At 28.3% G+C, this 10710-nt stretch overlaps 1 protein-coding gene across 2 annotated transcripts; it reads right to left on the reverse strand.

Annotated features, from left to right (window-relative positions):
- Positions 1–72: 72 nt before the first annotated feature.
- On the reverse strand, positions 73–10562 carry LOC105194868. 2 transcript variants are annotated; one of them, XR_850673.3, is made up of 6 exons: positions 10450–10562; positions 3676–3771; positions 3386–3595; positions 2701–2811; positions 2406–2546; positions 73–1650 (listed from the first exon to the last, which is right to left on the reverse strand). XR_850673.3 is itself a non-coding variant. In XM_011159984.3 (5 exons), exons 2-5 carry the CDS (start codon positions 3733–3735, stop codon positions 2472–2474), a joined length of 456 nt encoding a protein of 151 aa, XP_011158286.1. In that variant the 5' UTR covers positions 3736–3771; positions 10450–10562; the 3' UTR covers positions 1450–2471. The 2 variants fall into 2 exon arrangements, 1 of the variants encoding a protein (XP_011158286.1); XM_011159984.3 differs by having other exon boundaries at positions 1450–2546.
- Positions 10563–10710: the final 148 nt, after the last annotated feature.

A 10710-nucleotide genomic window follows, 5' to 3' on the forward strand; every position in this document is an offset into this window, starting at 1 on the left:
TGTTCAAAATTTCTTAAAAGTAATTTAAAACACTTAACATAAGTACAAATATATTATTGGATTTTCAATTAATAATAATTGTTTATTAATAATACTTTTCCCCAATACATTATATTACTGTTATTAAAATTACATTTGTGTACCATCTATGATCATATTTCTAATAAAATTTAACACAAAACATAACGTATGTATTTACACATTGTACAGAAAACGTATGAAAACAAATATGTTACATCCGGAGGATTTCCCTTTTCGCATATATGAAATAAGCGAGGAAATTGTCCTTAAAATTTATAACACTCAATCATCAAATCACCAAAGGCTCCCTTGATTTTCCTCTTTACAATAACGCCGTTCCTTGTTTATTATAAGAAAAAAAATCGAAAGATATCATACTCAAATATCGCGTCCGGAGCAATAAGTCGGCTAAATAGAAGCACAAAGAGAAAATCGTGCGATGACGAAATTACGAGCAATATTTGCTCACCCTAACATAGTAATTCATAAGAACGAACAAAGCCGGAACGGAAAGGAAAAACAGAAATGATATTTAAGTCTGGCGACAGCGAACGACAACATTGAGTTGCGACGCCGGACGGAAACTATAAAACTGTAAAATCTATAACTTCGGTTTTGTTCGTTCAAACGCATGTTTCATCACGAACCGAAAGATAATTTATATGAAAAATGAATCCTAAATAAACGGACGCGGTAATATAAGAAATCGGCATCGATCGTTCCAGAGAGAGGGAAATCGTAGATAACAAATCCCTTAAGCGATTGGACGACCGTCCGTTCCTCTAAAAATTAAGAAAAACCAGAAGAAGATGGAAAATTAGCCAACGAGAGATTATCCGAAAAGATGATTGGTAGTTAGCGTTGGTGAAATATCCAACGAGCAAACTTTCCAAAATTTCAACAGCAAATAATTTATGAAGGATTAGAAAAATCTCAAAAAGTTTCATCCAATCAAATATCCATCTCACCCACTTGATTGTCTCCACGTCCTTTCCTAAGCTCTATAACATGTACAACTTTCTGACGGTTCGTCTTCATTATCATTACCATTTTTCAAGATTCAAGATCCAAGATTCTTATTCTTAGTTTTAGTCTAGAGCCAAAGCTGTGCGCGTCATTGTAAAATCGTTTTGAACTTAGAATCTGTGCGCGAGATGCAGACTGTTTAGTTTCAAGATCGTTCTCCATCAACAATTTCCAAAGATCAGAAAACGTCACTTCTCTGCTACCATAAGTTTTTCACTTTTTTTCGGTTTTTATTCAATTTTCTATTCAACTCACTAGAAATCATTCGCTAATAAGCAATCACAGCCGTTCATGTCCCAACTCCTTGCTCCCAATAATATTACTATTATTATTATTATTATTATTATTGGTATTAAAATTTTCTTTTTGGATTAATACAGCAATTTCCTTTTAAAACTCCCATGTAAATATAAATGTTTTATTTTCATTCTTAAATCTTAAGTTCTAATTTTGGTTTAATGTAAGCTTTATATAAGCTCTTTTATATAAGCTCGTCTTAACAGTTACCAACTTTACTGCCTTCTGTCACAGTGACCACGGCGCATAGTACTACGGTGCATCTATGCACCATTTTGCTCCGCGTTCTAGTGCCCCATGTTATGCCTTAAAGTGAATAAATTTACTTTCATAATATAAAATATTACAAATAATAGACATTTGCATAAATATTTTATGAAAGTGACAAGAAAAGATCATTTAATAACATAAATGTATAATATTTACGATAATAAAAAATAGAATTTTATTACTGTTTACCTTACGTAAATATACTTAAAAATTCTAACTCAGTTGCAGAGAGCATAAATATATTAAATAATTTCTAACAATTTTAAGCTAAATAATGAATAATTGAAAATAAAGCAATAAAATTCTTCCTTCTTTCTATAATGGCTATAGCATTCAAATTTATAATTCTTTGATGGTTCGCAGCTGTCATATTATAGTAATATTTAATATTAAATTTTCTCCGTGAATAAGTAATAACATTCGAAATAATTAATAAAGTACTTAATTTGCATTAATCTTTCAAGAAAATATGAAAAACCCACTTTACTCCATAATGTTAATTCGCACGCAATCATTCATTACCGAAACTAGATTAAGTTTCTACAACATTTTTTGTTATTTAGAAAAATAATAGAAAAACAATAACTGCACTCACTTTCCTTTGTTGCACACTTAAAAAGCTTGCTTAAATTACGAGTATTATGAACACGAGAAAAGCTTTATAAAAATAACTTTTAAGATCGGTCTCGTACAGCAACAAAATGTTTGTACACAAACTCCAATGGCTAATTAAAACATGAGCTATCATGATAAACAACAGATGACAGTTTTTCGTTTTGCTCTAAACTCACTACTACATAGAAATTTTGACGGTGTTTGCCCACTTTAGCCCACGTTCCACTTTATCCCATATCATCTTAATATTTTGCTGCTGGATTATTATTTGATCTTTGTGATCTGTAGAGCACAAAGGCGGATATTTTTCCCAAGACCTGCAATAATTCAAATTTATTATAGGAATTAAAGCAATACTATTTATTAAATAATAACAAGAGATTAAAGAAAGAAAAAAAGAAAATACAACAATTACAGTCATGGCTTTCATTTTAATTGAGAATTTATAAAAAATGCAAATTGGAATCTTACCAGAAGACACAAGAATGTAACATCAATTGCAATTTCAATAGAATCTTGCGATTGATTGCTAATCATTCCAATCACAATCAATACAAATAGGACTATGGCGATTATGGCGTACTGAAAAAAATGGACTTTATTGGCCACGTTGCTAGAAGTCGATACTACTATCTACCAGCATTATTTGAGTGCTTTTAATTTATATAAAGAAATTTGAGAAAAATTTTTTAAAAAGTTATAAAATTATGAAGAAATTTTGACAAATTCTAAATTTTACATGAAAAATTTAAAAAATAACAAAAAAAGTTTTTATAATATTGATAAAATTTTTTTTCAGAATTTTTATGTAAATTTCAGAGTTGCCTAGAATTTCTGTATAATTTTATAACATTTTAGAAATTGTTTTATATTGTTTATTAGAACCTTAAAGTATTTTATAATATACGTATATTATTTGAAAAGTACGAAGAAAAGATGTAAACTATCTCAATATTTTTAAAAAGTGTTTCATTTCATAAAAGTTCTGAAAAAATTATATTTTAGAGATGGGTATTATTCCAAGAAATTCATAGGTTGTCTTAGTGCCTTGATCCATTGTCAACGTTTCATGAACATTGCAGTTTATTTCATCAGGGTGAAAATTATTCTGATACTGAGTTGCTTTTTTAAGAAAAATTTTTATTAGGATACTTACTGTTAGGAGCGTACACTTGGATTTTCGCTTGGCAGCAACGATTCCCAAGATGGCGACAGACATCATTAGGATTTCGACGATTAGTTCAATGATAATCGGTATGTAGGTAAAATTATTGTTTTCTTCTTTTTCTTTTTCTTCTTCTTCCTTAAACCATGATGGGTTGGCAAAACCGATCAAGCTAGCAATAATTACGAGAGTTGCGAAAATCTAGCACATATAAATAATAAGTTTAATTGGATATATTATTACGCAAGTATATCTTCAGAAAATTGCGAGATTAAACTTACGAGGATGACAACGTTTACAATGAACAGAATATATTTCATGAAACGTTCCCACCTATCCATTTTCGTACCGTATCCTGTTTTCTTTTATCTGCAAAACTTTGTTAACAGAATAATATAAATAAAATATACTAATAAAATGAACAGTAAAATGCAACAATGTTAAGAAGATAAAGGCACCGTAGCTTGTAAATATTTTTCACTTCTCTTTAACAATTAACGACGTTGTAGTTGCTATTTTATATGACGGCGAGAATTTGATACGCGTTCTTATAAATGGCTTACAACTAATAATACCGGTTCAGAATCACAACAATTATAATCATTTACGTATTTACGCAATTGTACAATGGTTTTCAAATGCAACGCAAAAAAAAGTAAATTTTCTATTTCTTACACAATTAGTAAATGTTTTCGTCCATTAGTCATCGTCTATTTTGTTCTTGGTATTAATTAAACTAGCGTTATTAATTGATAAAGTTGTTATTTTGTTATTTAGCAATTTTATAGATTTATTTTATTTAATAAACGTAGGTAATGATTAACTCATTTTCTTATGGCATTATTCTTAATTAGGTAGCAGGAAAGACGAATTTTTGCGATTTTGTTTTGAAGAAGTGTATGCATATATAGGTATACATTTGTATATAAAAAAATTTTATTAAAAAAATAAATGTTTGACGAAGATTTCATTATTTTTTTAATGCAAAAATATTGACTAGTACTATAGCCAATAATCTGGAAGCCATTTGTCAAAAAGTGTTTTGCGATGACCAATATTATTCGGGACCAGATTATTTAAAACCATAAATTTAAAAAGATTTAATTAATGTATAAATTAATTTAGTTTTTAATCAATTAATTTTTCTACAAATTGAATAGGGACCAAATGGCGGCTGTTTAAAGTTGAAATTTTGATTTAAAAAAAAAACGTATATTTTTTGTTCCTAAAAAGTACGCATGTGAAAAAATCCTTTGGTTAACGATTAGATTTAAATAATATTTAAAAGAAACATGTAATTTCAGATTGTTTGATGCATTGATTTCTGAGATATTTTGGAATCGACTTTAAAGATATAAAAAATTAATTGTAAATGGCTCCAAGAAGAAATCAAAATTAACACAAAAGCCAATATAAGCCAAACGTAATTGTTTGAAAAGATTATAATAAAAAATAGTATTGTTTTTAATATGCAATATCATATACATTATTATATACAATGTTACATTAATTATTTTATATATAAAAATGTTGGTACACATAAATTCAAGCTGATATAAATTCAGACGTTTTGATTCTTTATAATTTTGAGAGAAACGCGTTTAAAGTTTTAAGTGTAGTTTACACTTAAATTAAAAATTAATTTTTAACTTACACAGGGTCCATTGCACTACTAAAACATTAATTTGATTATTTAAAAAATAAAATATATCTTCCTATTATTGGACCTTATTATATGCTAATAAATTAAAATTTTTTTAAGTAATATTTTATGATAATTAATTAAATATTAAAAATTAATTTTTAATTAAGAAAATCTTATAAATAAGAGATTCAAGTTAATATCAATTAAAAATAATTATTGAAAGAGTTGTACACACATTATTACATACATATACATACATATACATACATACATACATACATACATACATACATACATACATACATATATATGTATATATATATGTATATACACTGAGAAAAAAATTTGTTAAAGAACTAAGGTATTTAACTAATACGCGCGTGCAATCAAATATTGAACTGACATAACCTTTTATTAAAAATTGGATTTAATTCACGTGAATATACTGTATTTTTTTGTGCAACTAGATAATTATTAAATCAATTTAATGTTTATTTGATCGTATCGGACTAAATATTTTAATTTTTTTAACAAATATTTCTTCAGTATGTATACGCACATATATACATATAAATATAATATCTTGCTTTTCAATGGTTTTTTATTCTGCATCGTTGTACAGTCAAAAGATCAAACAAACGCCATATAACTCTTATTATTTTTTATCTAAAAACGATTAATTTTTGCAAACAAAATTCTTCAAATCACATTTACAGATTTCAAAATCCGTCTTGTCAATTAAAGTATAAACATTAGTGGACCTTATAGTGGTGCACTTTATGTTGAAAACGTTGAATTTATATCATTTTTATTTAATCTTAGCTGGCTCTGTAATCTAGAGCTGTCAACAGGTGCCAAATATTTAATTGTTTCATACAAATATTTGACGGTCTTTTCGTACAAAATGAGTGTACTGAGCTCTAAATTAGACGCCGAAACAACGTAGAATTTTTGAAATTTGGCTTAAAAGTCTATATAATAGTACAGTGTTGTGCAATGATTTGAAGAGTCTAATAGATGGCTGACTTACCGACGCCACAATTTAGCATATATTGTATAATGTTAGACTGTGGCGTCGATAAGTCAGCCATCTATTAGGCTTTTTGAATCATTGCACCGCACTGTACATTATGTAACATGAGGCCGAGCTTTGCCGTTTTCGACTGAGGACGATGTTTTCAGTACGAGGCGTAGCTACGTGTACGAAGCGCGCGTAGCGCAGCCGAGTGCTGAAAACAGCATCCGAAGTAAAAAACGCGCTCGGCCTCATGTTGCATACGGTATTTTATGCAAAGGAAGTACGTTTTTTGCGGCATTAAGGAAAAACAAGCGCGTGGCGTTTTCCTGTCACTGTTTGTTTTGGTTATAGGTTGTGAGAGATTAGTATACTACCTTTGCTCATGCATTTGACCCTACGCTCAGCGCATGCGCCACGAAACGTTACTAGGTGATAACTGAAGAGAGACATAAAAACATTTTTTTAGATGTTTCTTTAATTATATTTAACAATTTAACTAAAAATAATATTTAATCATATGTTTAATAAACTTTTACAGTTTTTTAAACAAAAAAATTAAATAAATAAATAAAACATTTTAAAAATATTTTTTAACATAAAAAGAGTCTTTTCAATATTTGTTTTCTTTATTGTCTTTATATTTAGCTTTTGTCTTGCAAAAGTCTAACAATTTTTTATTATTTACAACATTGTTGTAAAAGTCCGGACATTGCACATCCTTAAAATTGTATTGCACTATCAACACAGCCTTTACAGTATCAAGAAGTTTTAATATTTCTTTGTCTTAATTGGTCACTCGAAGTAAAGGGCCTCGCACATGAAATGCATAACATAACATAAGCACAACATAAAACCGACGGACCAATGAAAATGTTATGTAAATCAATATGGCGATTTTATGCTGAATGCTCATTGGCCCATCGCTCTTATGTTGTGCTTATGTTATGTTATGCATTTTATGTGCGAGGCCCTTTACTCGACGGGTACAATTTTCGAACGCAGCCCATAGGTAAAAGAGAAAGCTGTATGATCGCGAGGCATCTATCTTTGTCATAATGTTTTTGATTGACTAGTAATGATTATTTGTATTACAAAGCTAAACTGAAAAGATTTTTTTTATTCTTTATTTTCAATTAATTGTTTTTATTTAACAATTTTGAAAAGAGAAGAATTTCTAAGATTATTATGGCAAAAGGGAGGAAGGGAGAAATATGGTTGAAAGGGAGGAATTTCCTCCCTTTTTCCTTTAGTTGGTCATCCTATCTTTTGCATAAAAATTTTTGTCTGCAAAAATTTGTGAGCATGCGTCCGGTTCGATGCCTATATCTCAGCTAATCACAGCAGCTAATCACAGCAGCTAATCACAGCAGCTAATCACAGCAGCTAATCACAGCAGCTAATCACAGCAGAAGAAAGCAGAAAATTAATTGCCCTGTATTGTGACAGATGGCAGTGTTCAAATCGTACAAAGCAATTGATCTGTTTATCGACCGATTGGATTGAATCTAAGCTAAGCGATTATTAGGTTAGGTTTGCTGTCAAATTTAACTCAGCAAGCGGATTATCTGCTTCGTTTGGCTTGAACTTCTTGGCATTCTGAGTTTTGAAATTCACTGCTAGTATTAAAAATCTATAGTTTCGTATACTATAGACTAACAATGAATTTTGAGCAGCTCTTTGCATTACCTATATACTTTCTAAATTTAATTGAATCAGTGAAATTTTACTAATTTATAATGCTATACTTATAATTAACTGTCATCAGTGACCATTCACTATTTTTTAGTGATTCTGATTGAAGGGAGTACTCTCACTGACCGAATCAATAAATTGTCACTGAAAAACAGTGCATACATTACTGACAATTAATAAAATAGTTATAAGTATGTAGTGATATATTCAGTGGAATAAAATAATTGTATAATACTTTATAAACTAAGTATTAATAAATATAAAATAATATAATATTTAGAAACATAAAATATATAATTGTAAAATTATACTTTATAAAACAAGTATTTACAAATATAAAATATAATATAATATTTAGGAACATAAAATAGTATAATTGCATAATACTTTATAAACCATGCAAGTATTTAGGAACATAAAATAATATAATAGCATAGTACTTTATAATATTGCATAATACTTTCCCAGTAAGAAATGACAGGTTGAAAAAACATCTAATCAACGTTTAATAAACCAGTTGATATAGACGTTTAAAATTTGGTTGATTAGACATATATCTTTGTGTCATCAAAATTAAACGATTATTAGACGTCTTGCATAAACTCTCTATAAATATCTTCTTTGAAATATTTGTATAATTATTATATTATTGCACCACATGATCTCAATAAACAAAACAATATTTTTGTAATATTTTAAAATACATTTTTCGTAAAAAAAAATTTTCAGGTATTTCTTTTCGGAAATTCTCGAGCGGCCACCTACCCAAGTCGCGACTCCAGTAAACGTTGCTTGACTTTCGTGATCTCTGCGAACTGATCCCTCATGATAATCTGTAAATACTTTGTAATTATATGTGTAAATAACTGTTAGACCAGATTAATGTATGTTATCGAAAAGATGAAACATGTATAATCACAGAATATTATTTATAAAAAAATATATAAAATTATTGTTTTTTTACTATTTTCACAAATACGGAATAGAATCTGAAATAACTTTTCTGTTATTCGTTTAAATAAGAATGCAACTAGAAATTATGTGTCAATATAATACAATAGTTAAATTAAATATAAAAGAGTTTTGGGAAGTCAGGTTTATAAAGACGTCTTGCATGACCCAATTTTTAATTTTATGTTATCTGGATAAGAGAAGAAAATAGTGACGTTAATTATTCTTGTTAATTATATATTTGCAAAACTACATTTAATAGAAACAAAATTTTTGAGTGGTTGAAAAGTAGTTGAAATACTTATTAATATCAACCAGTGACGTTGAATAGACGTTTTTTCAACTTGTTATATTAACCATCAACGACATAGACATCGAATAAACGTCTTTTCAACTTATCATTTCTCACTGGAGACGTACTTTCAGTGCATGACACTGTAATTTCCTTATAATATAAAAAGCTCGTATATTTATTTTTATTATTTTATAAGTCCTATATAAATAACATGTCTTAAAGACGTCTGAAACACGGACTTAGAAATAGAGAAACGGTGCATAATCTACAAGTGTGAGGCAAGTTTGCGGCGGGGGGGGGGCGCCAACCCCCCCCTTGTTGGTTTCAAAAATAGCACACATTGAAACATGTACAGTGTATGTGTGAAATAAACAGTACATAATAATAAAGTTTAAAATTTTTGTTAAATTTTGTTAATTTTTTACATTAAAACTGTTTTACATATATTTTTTTATTTATATTAATTAAGAATGAAATTTTTCTATGAAAAATTTGAGTGATAAAAATATGAACAATAAATATTAGAGGTAGTAAAAAAAAATTATTATTTTTGCATTAAATGGAAGACTTTATTTAGAATAGTTAGAATGATTCGATTTAGATTAAATATGCACCGTTGTCATTTTAAAGGTAACTTTATTATGCTTCGTATGCGTTAACTCGTGTGGCACTCATACATCGAGCTTTGTTTTGCATCCAGTTTCATTTAAGTGATTTCAAATAATTTTTTGTGCATTTAGCTCCTGGGCAATCGAAACAGTGCTTACATAACGGTCAGACTCGACGATTTCCATTATTTTATCGAAATTTAAAATAATGGATTTTTTTTTACTACACCTAATATACAAGATCTGTAATATGTTCTTGAAATATATTATAGTGACATGTATTTATAACTCATATTTTTATTACATTACACTCAATTTTTCATAGATAAAAAAATATGTGTTAAACACTTTTTTACTTACTGATCTATATTTACTTTTACTGTCAAATATATTTGAACTTCTTATTCAGTTTCTTACTATAACATAATTAACCCTTTAAAAGTGCATAAATCATATTACATTAAATTGAGAATACTAATATCGATTACATACTTATTTCTTACTTACTGAAAGAATTACGTAACAAAATCACATGATAAAATTACATAACAAGTTACGTAATAAAATTTCAAATCAGTATGTGATTTTTGAAAATTATGTACTATTAAAAAATCATATTATTTTTAAAAAATTAGATGAATTTACATATGTAATTGTAAATATGTATCTACCTAATTAAAAAATTTGTGTAATTTCTTAATCACATGATTTTTAAAAATCACGTACTAATTTGGAACATTTCATTACGTGATTTATGTAATTAATTACGTGACTCGTCACGTGATTTTATCATGTAATTTTGTCATGTGACTTTTTCAGTAAAGTATATAAGATTTTTTGCATTACCTTTTAAAGAGATGCTAAAGTGAACGGCAAACTCAATCGAGATCGGTCTAGCACAGAACACATATAAAGAGAAGCGAAAGTCCCGTGTTAAATGAAGGAATCAAAGTTGATCGCCGCGCTCCAAGTGGCTTGGTATAGTACTAATTAGTGCTCTATATGCTATTTGTATAAAAAATGTGAGTTTTTTAATTCATCGCTTGATCAATCGCATTAAGCGCAAATGCAAATTTACAGATCAAAGTTGCATTCGTGCATAATGCG

This window comes from Solenopsis invicta, chromosome 4, assembly GCF_016802725.1.
Source record: "Solenopsis invicta isolate M01_SB chromosome 4, UNIL_Sinv_3.0, whole genome shotgun sequence".
Lineage (NCBI taxonomy): Eukaryota > Metazoa > Arthropoda > Insecta > Hymenoptera > Formicidae > Solenopsis > Solenopsis invicta.